At 32.3% G+C, this 16,710-nt stretch overlaps 3 protein-coding genes across 3 annotated transcripts; 1 reads left to right on the forward strand and 2 right to left on the reverse strand.

Moving 5' to 3' along the window:
• Positions 1-201: 201 nt before the first annotated feature.
• On the forward strand, positions 202-2,641 carry LOC136207145 (putative pentatricopeptide repeat-containing protein At1g12700, mitochondrial). Its single transcript, XM_065998431.1, has one exon. It carries the CDS (start codon positions 474-476, stop codon positions 2,313-2,315), a length of 1,842 nt encoding a protein of 613 aa, XP_065854503.1. The 5' UTR covers positions 202-473; the 3' UTR covers positions 2,316-2,641.
• Positions 2,642-3,416: 775 nt separating this feature from the next.
• On the reverse strand, positions 3,417-8,329 carry LOC136207439 (peroxidase 7-like). The gene is made up of 4 exons (XM_065998689.1): positions 8,305-8,329; positions 7,634-7,791; positions 5,825-6,167; positions 3,417-3,805 (listed from the first exon to the last, which is right to left on the reverse strand). The coding sequence occupies exons 1-4, from the start codon at positions 8,327-8,329 to the stop codon at positions 3,417-3,419; spliced, it is 915 nt and encodes a 304-aa protein (XP_065854761.1).
• Positions 8,330-14,474: 6,145 nt separating this feature from the next.
• LOC136205153 (17.8 kDa class I heat shock protein-like) lies at positions 14,475-15,302 on the reverse strand. The gene has a single exon (XM_065995643.1). It carries the CDS (start codon positions 15,096-15,098, stop codon positions 14,634-14,636), a length of 465 nt encoding a protein of 154 aa, XP_065851715.1. The 5' UTR covers positions 15,099-15,302; the 3' UTR covers positions 14,475-14,633.
• Positions 15,303-16,710: the final 1,408 nt, after the last annotated feature.

The raw sequence follows: 16,710 nt of genomic DNA on the forward strand, positions 1-16,710 counted from the left end.
TTTGGTTATCTACTTTTCACCTCATGTTTTCATTTTTATTTTAAAAGATAAAGTTTTAGATGTTTAATTAGACATTCCGTATTTATCTTTTAGAACTGAAAAGTAACTTTTTACAAAAAGCGGACAAACAACAAACCCAAACATAAAACAGCAAAACCTGTTAGTTATAGATCTAGGTGAGCTGGTCCCATTTATACCCGTTTAAATGCGTTGCAAAGCTATACTACGTCGTTTACTGTAGTATATTTATATTCCGATTCTTCGCCGCACCCTTTCCTCATCAGCTTTCCGATGCCGACATCGCCGCTTAACAGCTTCCACCTCTAGCCTTTCCGCCGCTTCTCTTCTCCGCCTTCCTTCTCCAGTTAAGTAATTCCTATTTTTGCTAGAGATTATGAAATTTTCCTTTGATTTTGCTTTAGATTATGTGGAGAGATTAACTTTAATTTCAAACCCTAAATTCCCATCTGTAAATGGCGCTCAGAACTCCACCTTTACCATCTCTTTCTCCGGCAACCGCCAAACTCTCATCTCTGTTTACAAATCCACTTTCTCAGACAATCTCCGATCCCAATTCCACCCCCAATTTCTCAAATGAGGTCAATCATCACAATTCTAAAACTTCCCCTAAATTCACGGCACTTGAGCAATTCTTGAAGAGAAACTACAAGGAAGGTAAAATTATCACTCGCCATGAAGCACTCTACCTGTTTGATGAAATGCTCCATAGAAATCTAACTCCTGCAATGTCAAAATTTAATCTTTTATTAGGTTCACTTGCTAAGAATAATCATTACTTAGATGTTATTTCACTCTGCCAGAGATTGAATTCAGTTGGATTATCATTAGATTTCATTTCATTGAACATTTTTCTCAATTCCTTCTGCAATTTGGGAAGAAGTTGTGATGGATTTGTGGTTTTTGGGATGATTTTAAGAAGGGGTTATTTCCCTAATGTTAAGACTTTTACTTCTTTAGTTAGAGGAATGTGTATGGAGAATAAAATTGCTGAGGCTGTTAGGTTTTTCAGGAAAATGGGGGCTTTCGGTTGTAGGCCGAATGTGATTACATTCGGTACTGTGATCAACGGATTGTGTCGAACAGGGAATCCGATCGCGGCCCTTAAGCTGCACGAAGAGATGGTGAACGGGTGTGGCGAATTTGGTAGTGATTGTAAGCCTAATATAGTGACTTATAGCTGCATTATTGATTGTTTATGTAAGGAAGGTTTGATCGGAAAGGCGAAAGAGCTTTTCGAGCAAATGAAGGGTAAGAGTATTGTTCCGGATGTGGTTGTTTATAGCTCGTTATTGCAAGGTCTTTGTAATGTAGGTGAATGGGAGGAAGGTAAGCGTTTGTTTATCGATATGTTGGATCATGGCGTACCTCCAAATGTGCGGATGTTCAATGTGCTGATCAGTGCGCTTTGTAAAGGCGGACGGGTAAAAGAAGCGCACGGGTTGCTTGAACTAATGAGGCGGAGAGGGGTAGAAGCTAACACGTTTACTTACAATGCGTTGATAGATGGATATTGCTTGATTGGTATGATCGACGAGGGCAGCAAACTTTTTGATTCTATGGCTACGAACGATGTCGTTAGCTACAATTCTATAATGAATGCTCACTGTAAAAACCGAAAGGTAGATAAAGCTATGAGCTTATACACCGAAATGACGACGAAAGGGATTCAACCGAGCGTTGTCACGTATAACACCTTATTGGGCGGTCTTCTCCAGGAAGGTAAGGTTGAGGAAGCACAGAAGTTATTCAGTGAAATGCGGTCGGTCCTCCCAGATTCATCGACGTATAACATATATCTAAACGGGCTTTGCAAGAACGGTTGCATTTCAGAGGCGATAAACATGTTTCGAAGTTCAGAAAACTGCGATTTTCAACTCGGTTTCGAAAGCTTAAACTGCATAATTGATGGCTTGTGCAAAACAGGGAAGTTTGCTGATGCTGTGGAGTTTTTCTCCGGATTGGTTGAGAAGGGATTAAAGCCGAACGTCGTAACGTACTCGATACTGATTCATGGGTTCTGTAAAGAAGGTGAAATGGAGAAAGCAAAAGGGTTGTTCTTAGAAATGGAAGAGAAAGGGTGTCCTCCAAATGTGGTGACATTCAATACACTGATGAGAAGTTACTGTGAAAATGATGAGATTCAGAAAGTAATTGAACTTCTGCATAAAATGGCAGAAAGAAATTTGGTACCGGATGATTCTACGTTTGAAATCGTAACAGATTTACTGTTGAAGGATAAAGAATTATTGTCGTTGATTCCGACATTTCGTGTTCGTACTGAAAAGAAGCAGTGACTGATACATAATTCAATGACGGAATGCTCAATGATATTTTTTTTGGGATGCTTTTCAGAAAACATTAGAAGTTAAAACTCTGTGCACAACTTCCATGGAGTTTTCAGTGTGTCCCGCAAGGCGTTCAGTGGATGCTTAAGCTTTTTCTGGCCGGGCTGGCTTCTCCTTGGACTTATGCTTTGTTAGTGCTGTCAATTTCTGAAACACCTGATAAAACGGAGTCAACGATGTAGTTAAACTTCAAACTTATGCATATTATTATTTCATAAAAAACGGATTTTTGTAGATTTGTATATAAAATGTAAAGTTCTAAATTTTTTGTGTTGGCTTTATTTTTTAATATCATGAAATAAGTTACTATCGGCTTTGTTATTTGGCTATTGACTTAATTAGTGAAACTCCGTCCAATTTTGATGAAGATTGGACAAAATCGTTATCCTCTTAACATGTGGAAATGTTTTGATATTTGGACTTGACACGTGGTATGTGTTGAAGTCTTTTTGCTACATAATTTTTTTTACGTGGAAATAAATAATTAGGTTAAACAGAAGAAAAAAATAAAAAATAAATCATTAAACTAAAATCTATTAAGTCCGGGTGTTAAAATATTGTCACATGTGTCAAATTTGCATCCAAGTTGAGTCAAATTTTACCGATTGATATAAGTAAGGGTCAAAATGTGACCAAATAATAAGTAACGTATAAAAAAGGATAAAATAATAATATTAAATATTCGTGTTATTTCCTGTCATTTCCGGATTGGTTGGCATATCAATCCTAATCCAACGTAAAAAAAATTATGTATTAGTTTCGTTTCAATCCAAAAATGACATGTTACTTACTAAGCTAAATTCAAATATTAAAATTGCGTGTCGTTTAATCGGATCGTGTATGAATACTAAATTTACTTTTAAGCCCGATTCGAAATTGAATCGGGCTGGATTTAACCAATGTCATTATATTATAATAGTAATATTAGAAAAAGAAAACACAGAAATTTTAACAAAAGAAAAGGTCAATGAATAATTTTATTTCCACAAAAATAACAAACAAAAATGATTCACAAAACAATAATAAAATGAAAAAAACACAAAAAGTCCTTCAAGAATTAACAATATTACAATTCAATCTAACTTCTTTAGGATATTTAGATGGAAGAACAACATTAGCAAGTTTAACCATGGAAACAGCAAACTGAGTATAAAAAAGATCAAGATTCTGAGTTGCCATTGCAGAGACAAAAGGTGAAGTTCTTGGATCCATAAACAGAGCTTCATCTGTTGATAATAATCCCATTTTCTTCTCTAGATTCATGTAATATTGATTATCAAATTTCTTTGGAGTTACTGAATCAAGATTCACATAATCTGTGCTCCATTTGCAGGATCTTGTTAAGTTTTTCTTGTAATTCCGGTCAAGTTCTCCGCCGGAGTTTGGTAGTATTCTGTGGAGGATTGACCGGCACGTGCTTCTTCCGATTGTGTGGGAACCTGAAAATCGTGTTATGTTATTTATATGTTTATATAAGTTGTGAATAAATAATTAATTTTACGTTTATAATTATTCGTGGAAATTAATTTTACACTTATTATACAAAATGATCGAATATGTTTCATAATAGAAATTCTAGCTCAATTTTACTATATTCCAAAAGAATCGTCTAGGGATGATAATGAGTATGGATTTTGTGGATATCGGAAATTATATATGAACCCTATATAAAATGGTTAGAGACTGAAATAAAAAAAATGGGCTTATACAAGTGGGAATTGTGATTTCATTTTCAAGCTCGAATCTGTACGGATCCAAAATAGTATCGAGTTAAGTTGGGGTAACCATGGACACTAAACTTCAATTAACGCCTCAAAATAACCTTTGACGATCTCAAAATAAAAAGGTCCAAAATTAAAATTATTTAAAACCATATTTACTATAGAATCGTTTTTTATTTTCTAAAATTACAATTTTCCTTTACTGTCTCTTTCTAAATATTCACGTTCTCTCTAATGACCAAACAACACCTAAATGACTTCAAAACAAAGAACTTGAAGAATTAAAGTTGTTTAGAATACCCACATTCTTGAAATTTTCTATTTCGAGGCCATTAATAGCCACTTTGAGACGTTAACTGAAGTTTAGTGGTCATAATGTTAGAAAATATAAATTGAGTGACTTTTATATTACGTTTTGAAGTTTAATAATTATAATATTAGTTGAGGTAAAGTTCAATGACCATATATATAATTTATCTTATTTTTATGTGTATGCTTGTTAAGTTTTCGATACAATCCGATCCATGAAAAATTCTAGTGTTGTATAAATAAGTTCTATTATTATATCAAAATTCGATACAATTACCTGAAAGTACAAGAATGTCCGACCAATCTCTTGAAAAATGTTGATCGATTGGGTAACATTTTCATTGCCTCGTAGAACCATGGAAGCTTTTTTAGCTATGGTGTTTGAGTTTTGCATTTACATTCATTATGATCTCTGAACTTAAAAACGGTTTTTATAATCCCTAAATTTCACATTTGATTAAGGTCTTGTTTAATAAGTCACTTAATAACTTAAATTAAAATATTAAACACTTATTTAATTTAAGTGCGTTTAATAATAATTATTTCTTCACCACTTAAATTAATAAATTAAGTTAAAAAACACTTATTTTGGTAAGTCAAAATATTTAACTTTAACCTTTTAAATTAAACATTATCAACTAATATTTTTATAATAATTATATCACTCAATATTTTCAGCACTTATAATATTCAACACTTAAAATTCAGTACTTATTTTTTCAGCACTTAATTTTCAGTTTTATCAAACAACACCTAACATAATGATCCATTTTAATATTAATCATATCAAAATGATCAATGATGATCTCAAAATGGAAAATTCCAAAACTTAAAATTGTTTAGCACTATATTTCTTACAGAAGAACCACCATTTTTTATTTTCCAAATCAGAAATTTTTTGGATATTTTTCCCTCTAACAACCACCTCCCCCCCTACCCCCTAACTGAATGATACAAATAAAAAAAATAAAAAAATTCAAGATTTAAAGTTGCTCAAAACATCATTTATATCAATTCTAAAATAGAGGGTTACCTGCTATTGGAGTGATCATATTGATAAGGATCACTATATTAATAAAGTTCATAATGTTCAGTTTTAAAGTTTAAGGATCATAATGAAAGTAAATATAAAGTTCGAAAACTATAAGTGTATTTTATTCTATATATAAGAACTAAATTTAAACTTCTAATTTTTTTTAATGATATTATACAAGTTGGACTTAGTGATTTGATTTTCAAGTTTGAATCCGAACCCAAACCCGACCGGATCCAAAGTAATAACTGGTTAAGTTGGGATTGAGTTGAGTTTTTTTTTTTTTTTTTGTACACTCGTTAAGTTCAATACAGTCCGATCCATAAACAAATCTAGTATTTTATAAATACGTACTCCATAAATCATATTATCGTGTAAAAAGTGCGATACCGTACCTGAAAGCACAACCAAATCAAGAATGTTCAACCCAATTTCTTGAAAAATGTTGATCAATTGGGTAACATTTTCATTGCCTTGAGGAACCAAAGAAGCTTCTTTAGCGACCGAAATAGTTCCATCTTTGCGACCGTATGATAATTCCCAGAATGGTCCTCCTATTATAACTGTTGCATCTCGTGCTGCGGCTGTTAAAATGTCTGCACATGACACCATTTTCGGACACTTTCTTTCTATTTCTTGTTTGATTTCATCTATCACTTCGAACCCTCTTAGCGTTTTGCTTTCCGTCGCTCTCCTCTCGCTTCCGCGGTGGTTGAGGAGTATGGACGCGTCGCATCCCTGAAAATCGGTCGGGAGATAATTAAGGATAACGTGACTTTTTGTTGCGGAAATGGTAACGATTTGGATAATATCTCCAAAAAGGTCATAAAAAGTTTAATTTGTGTAAATAAAATTGAATAAATGTTCAAATTGGCTCTTAAATCTATATCTTAGATATTTTAGATACCTACCATACGATTATAATGAGCTTAGATCTAACGGTGAATGACCAAATTAATTTGGTCATTCAGGATCTAGATGAACACTATAGTCACTCTTTAACTTACCCTTAAAATGTGCATTAAAAAAATTGCTTTCTATTTATAAATGCCTTATCACACCCAATGATGGAGCCAAAAATTTATATTTGAAGAGTTAATTTTAACTGTGCCATGGGGGATAAATTTTCAAAGTCTAACTGTAGGGCAAATTTTTTTTAGACTCCGTCGTGTTAACTGAAAAATAAAAAATTACAATCGTAAAAAGTATAGACATATTTAATTTTTTATAACTTTATCTATTTTGAAATATTGAAATAATATTACTAAAAACCATCATGTTAACTAAAAACCACCGCTATTCAAGAATGGAGCCGGTGGCTAGTGGATTGTGCTTGTTAGAGATTAATATAAATTCTAAAGTAAATAATTTATTAGTCATCTCATTTTTACTTAATACACTGTTTAGTCTCATTATTTTAAAAAACACATTATAAGGTTCATATCTTTTGTCAATATTAACCATTTGGTTCTTCTGTCTATTTTTTTTATATTTTTAACCGTTATATTTAGCATATATAGATAAACAGAAAATAACAGAGTAACATGATCATTTTGTATCTTACTATGACAGTCTTGAAAGCTAAAATATGTTCGATTAAAAATCTAAAAAATACAGACAAAAAGACCAAAGGGTTAATATTGACAAAAGATAGAGATCTTATAATGAGTTCTCTAAAATAGAAGGACTAAATATTATGTTACGTAAAAATATGGAACTAATAAATTATTTGCCCTAAATTCTATGACTGCACCGGTAACTATTAGAGATTAATATAAATTCCATGATTGGACTGTAACTAAAAATTTAAGCGGATAGTTATGGTCGAATCTTAAGAGCGGCCTCTTGCCAAAATATTGGTAGGGTTGTGGTGGGACCCCTCCCCGGATCCTCACTTAAACGGGGACGCGTAATACACCGGGCCGGCCTTTTTATAGTTATAGTCGAATCATATAATTTATATTAATATCTAACGAAGCTTTGGCCTGGCTCCGCCCCTGAATACATACTTAACAAAATCTCTACTTTCCATTCAAAGTCATGAATTTGTGCAAACAAGACAGTCATGGAAGTGCAAGAGAGTCATGAATTTGGCCTGGCTCGCGTTTCGTTTCGTTTCGTTAATCGAAACGAGACTTAAATCAATCATTAAAAAAAAATCAAATTAAAAAAAAAAAAATGCAAAAGAGAGGTAGTAAACAAACCCTAACAAGACAGTCATGGAAGTGCAAACGAATGAGAGAAGCAGCCATTGTTGAATCTTTAAGAAACCATTGTTTCACCTTCTGCTGTATAATTCCTTCAGCTTCTGGGCATTTTTTAGCATAATAACTGGGTGATAACACCTCTTTTTCATTTAATCCTATGTTTTTTGGTAAAATTTTTGTATGAAAATTTGGGTTTTTTGGTAATGATGATGATGATATATTTATCAAGAAAAAACATAAATACCCAATAATAATAAGTTTATTCATTTTTGGGATTGGAAGAGTGGAAATAATTTTAATTTTGTGTGTGATTTATATTGTAAAGTTTATTTATTAAATTAAGTACGTGGAGAGCACTATTTGAATCCAAATATATGACTTGCTAACATGTTTTTTTATTATTTATTTCTTTCTTTATTGGAAGTAAATCTGTTCAAGGTAGGGGCGGATATAGGGAGAGCTCCGGGGCCCTCCAGCCGCCGGAACCACACCAGGGGTTCTCCACAAAATTTGACATTGTAAGGCACTCAGTTGGTGATTTGATTAAACTTTGATTGGATATTTAATAAATTGAGGATTTGACCTAAAACTTTGATTGAGTATTTGATAAAATAGGAGTTGTTATATGATTAGTACAAAATAAAATCATTGAGGTTGTATTTAATTACCAAATCTGAGGTGATTCTGACCCATGTCTCTAAGAAATTTTGACGGGGTGTTGAATTAGCACCCCAAAATTGATCCAAGAATGGCCAAAAGTTAGGCCCTCCCAAAATCCAAATTTCTAAACGTTTTGGTAAAAAAAATCCAAATTTCTAATTTTTTTAGTCTATTGTGCCCTCTCTAAATCCAATTTTTTTATTAGATACAATTTTTTAAACACAATCTAACTTAATTTTGAGAAGTTTTACATTGATATTTAAAAATTGGTTCTTGACCACTCAGATTATAACATGTAGATATACGGGAAAAAAATTGAACAACTTAGATTTAGGAAAAAAAAAATTTACACGTTGATTTTTTTTTATGTATGCACGTGTAAAATTGGTCCCCCAACCGACCAATCATGTATTCAAGGTTGTAAAAAAGTTAGACACTAGTCGAGCAGACAAGACCCTCGAGGATTAGTGGAAGAGTAATCGGATTTGTGTTTTTATACTTTTATTTGTTAATCAACAAATTCTTATATAAATTCAATTAAAATATATTTTATACTATGAAAAAATAATAATATAAAATTATTTAATGTAAAAAAATATGTATATTTGTATATATATCACATATTAACATTTTAACAATAATATCATTGAAACAATTCAAAAGTAAATTATAATAAAACAAAAAATAAATTCACAATAAAAAAATATTTTTATTCATCGTCGATTAGGCGATGCCAAGGCCGTCTAGGCGGAGTCCAGACAGCTAAAAACCGCCTAGGCACCAAAAACCGCTTGGAGGGACTAATCAGAGAAAATCGATGCGGATTCTCGATTTCGAGTGCGTAGACAGAGCCTAGGTGGTCAAGACAGACTTGGTTTTGAACAGTGCATGTATTCACCACTGAGTTTAGTTATTCCGAAAAAAGATCAATTTAACAAAAAAACCGAATCCAATTTATGTCTAAATAAAAAATATAACTTTACTTATATTTTATAACATTATTGAATTCATTTGTAATATTCGAGGTACTTGGTTAATATGTGAGGTACTTGGTTAATTGGTTTTGGAATTACAAATTCTAAATCAATGAGGGGGTGTTTGGTTGCTTATTTTCATGCTTATGTTTGTCTTTTAACTTCAAAATGAAAAGTTTTAAGTATTTGTTTAGTAACCTTATGTTTTTCCTTTTGCACCTGAAAATCAGAATTTTACAAAAGTAAAGAATCACTACTTTTTAAAAAAACAAGTTTTTCAAAAAACGAACCGTAACAACAAACAATAGATAAACCAAACAGACCTTGAAACTTAAATTTCATAATTTATAACATTTAAACATTTAAATTAAAAATATGAAAATTTCGGTTATTTGGTTGGTAATCAAACCGAATCGAGAATTTTCAGTTTGGTCAAATTTATTTTAACTATTTGGTACGGTTCGATTTTAAAAATTACATAAATATCAGTTTGCTTAACTAAAATTTTGATTCAGTTAGTAACGGAACCGATACTCACTTTGTCATCAGTGCTTTGATCCGTCACTGGGTACAGGGATTCGTTCGATCTGTCCAGACATGCATTCAATGATATGTAGTAGGTTGAGTAAATGGGTTAAATATGTAAATGGGTTAAATATGTAAATGAGTCTTCCATTTGACCCATTTTGTAGTTTTCCCTTTATATAAATAGAGCTGGCCAGGTGACTTAGACTGGGCCTTAACCCAAACAGGGTCCTTCTATTTATATAAATTTCAAATTCTAAACCAAACCCAAATAAAGCTGGGCTGCCTATTTGGATAGTAGGATGATTTGTTAAAATTGAGGGAATTAGGGTTGTGAAATTTCTAACTGGGAAAAAGATGGACTGTTGTTGCATGATTAACCATAAAAAAAAAAAAAAAAAAAAAAAATCCCAAATCAAGCTTCTAACATAAATTAAAGGATAAAGTTCAAATAAAACCCTCGTGATTTTACTAATTTTCAGATAAATGACTGTGGTTTACTTTTTGTCAAAACAATGACTAAGGTTTCACACTTTTAATAATGCTATTAAAGCTATCTTTAACGACCTGAAAATGAAAATTTTCAAGAATTAAAGTTGTTTAATATCATATTTTCTATGTAACTACATTTTCGATTTTAGAAAATCATCTTTTTTAGAACTTTCTCTCTCTTTACAAACATCATCTAAATAATCTCGAAATAAGAAAGTTGAAGAATTAAAGTTGCTTAGAATATTAGTTATTCATAAAATATGTCATTTTTGAAGTCATCAATGGTGATTTTAATAGTATCAATCGAAAAAGTCCTTATTTTGCTAAAGTTGAAAACCTCAGTCATCGTTTTGACAAAAAGTAAACCACAGTCCTTTATCTGAAAATTAGTGAAAACACATGGGTTTTATTTGAACTTTACCCTAAATTAAAACATACCCATCAATTTTGTTTTGCCAAAAAAAATCCACAAATATCAGCAAGGATGCCTCTTTACAAGTGATAATAAAGTGTTGATAGAAAAAAAATACATTGAAATTACATCCGGGTTCTTCAAAAAAACATAGCACAATAGGTGTTTACGTTAATGAACGAATGGAACAACAGCATGGTTACCGTCAATGGTTGCCGGCGATGGTTTCTATAACAACAGGGTAAATTACACCCGTGGCCACTGAACTTTATCCATTTTCACATTATGCATTAAACTTCATTTTTTTCCGGTATGGCCACTGAACTTTACACTTTTTAACACCGGTGGCAACTCAATTTTAACTAACTTCTCAAAACGACCGTTAACGATCCTTAACGACCTCAAAATGAAAATATTTAAGAATTAAAGTTGCTCAGAACGACATTTACCATGAAATCGCACTTTTTATTTTCGAAAATCACATTTTTTTGGAGCTTTCTCTCTCTAAAAATTTACTTTCTCTCTCCTAACCAAACAACACATAAATGACCTCAAAACGAAAATTTTCAAGGATTAAAGTTCCTTAGAATATTATTAACGCTTTGGATTTTTTATTTTTAGCCGTCAACGGTCGTTTTGAGACGTTGAGTGGCCACCGGTGTTAAAAAGTGTAAAGTTCAGTGGTTATACCGGGAAGAAATGAAGTTCAGTGGCCATAATGTGAAAATAGATAAAATTCAGCGGCCATGGATGTAATTTACCCTATAACAACGGGAAGGAAAAGAAAGAGAAGAAAGGTAGAGTTTTTGCAATCTATATTAGAGAAATTAAACTAAATGTCACGTGTATTAATTTTAGGGTAAATTCTAAAAAAAACCCATGTGGTTTCACCGATTTTCAAATAAACCCCTGTGGTTTGTTTTTACCAAAAAAAAGGAGCGCGTTTACGCCGTTACCCGAAAAACAGAAAATCGGTTAACGGCGTTAAAAATGCTGACGTGGCGAAAGGTAAATTTGGAAAACGGTTTTTTTTTCTTTTTTCTTTCTTTCTTCTCCTTCTTCTTTTTCTTCTTCTTCTTCCTCCTCCTCCTTCTTCTTCTTCTTTTAAAAATTCTGATGAAACGGATTCTGGTTCCAGAATTTCTAGATCTGGAAATTTTCAGAATCCGTTTCAGCCATTGCCCCCAATTCTTCAACCGCCTCCATTTTTTCCTCCATTCCTTCTCCTTTAATTCCCGACAATTCCGTTTTTAACTCCACCGCCACCGCGCCTCTAATTCCATCGTTCCCTCCATTACCACCGCCTTCAATAAAATGCTGCTGAGAATTTAAAAAAAAAAAAGAAAATGAAAAGTTGAAATCAGCAATGACGTTTTTTACAAATTGCACACCAACCGAAGAACAAGAAGCAACAAAATAGTAATAACTTAATGAATTGCAGTTCTCTGATTCTCGATAACAATAAATGATGAAAACAGATATTAAATACATCCAGATCTAATATTCAGTAAACATCTCTATCTTGAACTGGAGTGAAGTAGTAGTCAGTAAGGAACAGAACAAAAATAAATAAAACTGAAAATTCTAGATTTCCAGAATCGGAAATCTGAGATTTCCGATTAAAAAAAACGAAGAGAAAGAGGAGGAGGAGGAGGAAGAAGAAGAAGAAGAAGAAGAAGAAGAAGAAGAAGAAGAAGAAGAAGAAGAAGAAGAAGAAGAAGAAGAAGAAGAAGAAGAAGAAGAAGAAGAAGAAATTAAAAAAATTCGGAATTTTCAATTTTACTCTTCATTTTTAACACTGTTAACCGATTTTCCGTTTTTCGGGTAACGGCGTAAACACGCTCCTTTTCTTTTGATAAAAACAAACCACATGGGTTTATTTAGAAATCGGTGAAACCACCGGGGGTTTTTTTGGAATTTACCCTTAATTTTATTAGCGTTCTGAGACATATAGTATAATTTTTCCGAATAAAAAACAATATTTATATCTTTTTCTGAAACAAAACTAAAATTTATTAAAAGCTGAATCCTTGCCAAACTGGTACTAAAAAATCACTGAAAAATTAGTATTGAGACGAGCATACCTAGCCATAACGTGAACCGCACGTTCGCTAATCTCGAAACAAAAATCACAATAAAATCTGAACGTATAGTAAGTAACAAATGAATATCATCAATAATTCCTCCCAACTCAATATAATCATTAACAGCAGTAGATAACTTTTCTGTAATAGTCTTTGTATCTGACTCAAATATCACGTTGCTAAATGACACGAATCTGCACCACTCCATCGCCTGTTTAATTGCAATTGCTTCAGCAAGTGGAGCCGAAAGACGTCCCGACTCAATGAGTCAATGTTGCTGAAACAGGCAAAAAAACATCCCCGAATGGTCCGTAACGACAGCTCCAGCGCCGAATTGCCCCGCGTCAACGTTATTCCTAGCCGACGACCTCTGGCACTTAACTTCCATTCCAGTCCTCGACATCCCCTTATATTTTTATTAGATGAAAAAAAGTACAAATACAATAAGAAAACCACAATGAATAAAAACTTTTAAAATCTACAAAATGACGAAAATGACTACAAAAAGCATGAAAAATCTATAAAAGGTATAAAAAATTAAAAGAAACAATAAAACATATATTCCTTAAGAATCTAAATCCACATTTTATCTTTTAGAAATCTAAATCCACATAAAAGCAACTGTAATCCGATCTTCATCACTCAGACTCTTTCGAACATTCAGATAACAATTATTTCTTTTGTTGTAACCATTGATATCATTTCTGATTTGCTAAATCCTGTTTTGCTTAATTCGAAGAAAATATAAATGAAAAAATAATTGGAAAAAATAATTGGAAGCAGATAAAATATACTACATAGATATGAATATATAAACAGGAAAAAACAAAAAAAAAAACACACAAAACCAAATCTAATGATAAACTTCCTTCCTACTTCTCAAGAATGAATTGGAATTTTTTTGGCTTGCAAAGGGGAAAAAAAGTGAAAACAAATTTAATATTTTTTTATTAATTTCATATTTTTACAATCAAATATATACAGTAGAACCTCGATAAATGAATGTTCGATAAATGAATAACCTCGTCTAATGAATAAATTTCTTCGGTCCCAACTTGGTCCAATAGGCTTAACGAATAACCTCGCTTAATGTATTAACGAATAAATACAAATGAACTCTTTATAGGCTCTATGTAAATATAAATGAATAATCACTATATTTCAAATAATATATTTTTATTTATATAATATATCATGAATACATTTCATCCAATGACTAATTTTCAAATACATTAATAAGTCATATTTTTTTGAAAAATGCCTCCAAAGTTGATTGTTTCTTTCCTCCCCCAAAATGCATCTGATCCTTGATTTTTTGTAAAGCATGCACCACTTTTGAAATATTTTAATCATGTTGCACCATGTAATTTTGTATAGTGACAATAGCTTGAAAAGCTTCTCTTGAGGACACTTGTGGTATCGTGATACTATCATCGGGTTCGGGATCATTTGCCTCATCATTTAGTACAACTTCAATGATTTCTTCGTCCGTAGGAGATTCCATAACCGCATCATAAGGTGGCTCAACATCGATCTAAATTGAACTTAATATATACAAAATGATATAATTATAAAAAAAAAAAGTCTAAAAATATCATCTAAATGAATTATTATTTATTTATCGATAAATAAATATTATATTCATTAATTGATAAATAAATAATCTCGCAAAATGAATATTTTTTTTGGTCCAAAGATATTCTTTTATTGAGGTTGTGCTGTACTCACAAATATTACATATATATATATATATATACAACTACAAAGGAGTAATTTACACAATCAGCACCTTCTCACAGATCAAACCAAGAAAAATCACAAAAGTAAGTAGAGAAAAAGACTCAATTGTTTCACGCTTTACAGCAAATAAAACGGCCGATTCCTTTCCGATGATCTTCTCCTTCATCATTGCCGGAAATATCAACTGATTTCAGCTTAGTACTCTTCTTCTTCCTTTCATCTTTCGGCACAATCACAACCAGCAATCCATCACGCATCGACGCCTTAATCTCTTCCGAAATCACATTTTCCGGCAATCGGAATTCTCTTTTCATCTCTCCGTTCAATCTCTCCTTACAGTGCCATTTAATCCCTCCCTTTTCTTCTCCTTCTTCTTCTTCTTCTTTTCTCTCCGCGATGATTCTGAGAACCGATCCTTGATGAACTTCAAGCTTCACTTCCTCTTTCGTAACTCCTGGTAAACTGATTTCGTATATGTGTGCTTTACTTGTTTCTCTCCAGTTCATCGGAGTCCAGATCCCGTCGATCGGATCTGGCATCTGGATTTGATTCAAGACAGAATGGAGAAGAGACATTGGAATCGCTCTGATACTGGTAATGATCTAAACTTATTTTGATTTGATTTTGATTTTCGATTGTTGGCGATGATCTTTAATCCAGTATTTATAGCTGTTTCTGATAGTAAAAAAAGGATAGTGAGTTCTTGAAGTTTCTAGGTTTTGTTGAATTTTTTAATTCTGATTTTCCACCATTGATGATTAAAAAACATAGATAGAAAGCTCGAGATGAGTCCAGAATCCAATAAGCTAAACTTTTTATAAGGCTAATTTTATTTGTAACCTCATTTTTTTTAATAAAATAATTTCTATTAGTTTAGGTATAAACATGATGTGAAATTTTTAGAGAGGATGTCTTGAAATGTGATTTGGGATGAAAATGTCATGCCACAGAATTACATTTGTTAGACTCGGACCGGACTGGTCCAACCGAGAACCATAGGGTTTTTATGAGTTTATGAATATTCAATGAGTCAAACGTAGTCGAACCGGTATTTGACAGTCCAATCGTGAGCTGAGATGACCCAGTTGTTTGTTTTTATTTTTTTTTAAAAACATTAGAAAAAGTAGAACCTAAAACAACTAAAATTTAAAATGATTTAAGAGGAATTTATGCCTATTGCAACATTTTAAAAAAATTATTTTTTAAATAATGTGTTCATGAAAGGATGAATTGAAACTTGACTAATGTTAATTGTTTGTCGTCTTAATGAATGCGTAAAGTCAAGGTGAGCGGTTATCTCAAATATCATTTATATTTTTAATTTTTATTTGTTTATATATATAATTTATAAAAATAATTATATATAAGTATATATATTGTTTTTTATTTATTATATAATCCAGTCCAACCAATCTGATTCATTTGTTTGAATAAAGTGCATAATCCAATATATATCCAGTTCCAGTTGTGACAACATTTGGATAAAAGAAAAAAAATGGTCACATGAGAGGTCGAAATCCAATTACTTTCATTTTAATGTCTAAGTTACTATGCTACTACCAAGCCCACTGCTGCCAAGAAAGGGAAATTTTCTTTTTATGATATGATGGAAAAGAGTGAGTTGCCGGGGTAGGGGAATTAGTTTCCAAAGAATATGAAGGGAAAGGGAGGGATCATTGAGCAAGCTTTGAAGGTCACAGGCTACTAAGAAGACGGGCCTGCGGGATAGGGGCCGAAAGAAAGGGCTTAGTAGAATTGCCTGAGAATAGAGGAACTACTTTTTCTGCCGAAAGAATTTCGGAGCGATAACCTGTGTGTTCGGGGACAGTAGAGGGAGTTTCGAAGGATGAAAATAATAAAATAGTAAAATGTTAGGGTTTAAGAATGGTGTATCTTGGTTGTGCAATTTCTTTTTATATTTATAAGGCTCTATAAGCTTTTTCGAAAAGTACAGATTTTTGTATCATAACTGATGTTCGAGACATGTGTACCATGTTATCGCTATAAGAAAATCAGTAGTTAGGGATTAAAAATTCGGTCGCAATTTAGTCCCTAAACGTGGTTACTGACCGAATATCATGAGTAAACGACTGAATTCATTCAGTCAGTAACTCGCTGGTTGGTAACGTGACAAATTTTTTGATTTAGTCGTAAACTTTGCGACCAACAATAGGTAGTCACAAAAAG

This window comes from Euphorbia lathyris, chromosome 9 (assembly GCF_963576675.1).
Source record: "Euphorbia lathyris chromosome 9, ddEupLath1.1, whole genome shotgun sequence".
Classification (NCBI taxonomy): Eukaryota; Viridiplantae; Streptophyta; class Magnoliopsida; order Malpighiales; family Euphorbiaceae; genus Euphorbia; species Euphorbia lathyris.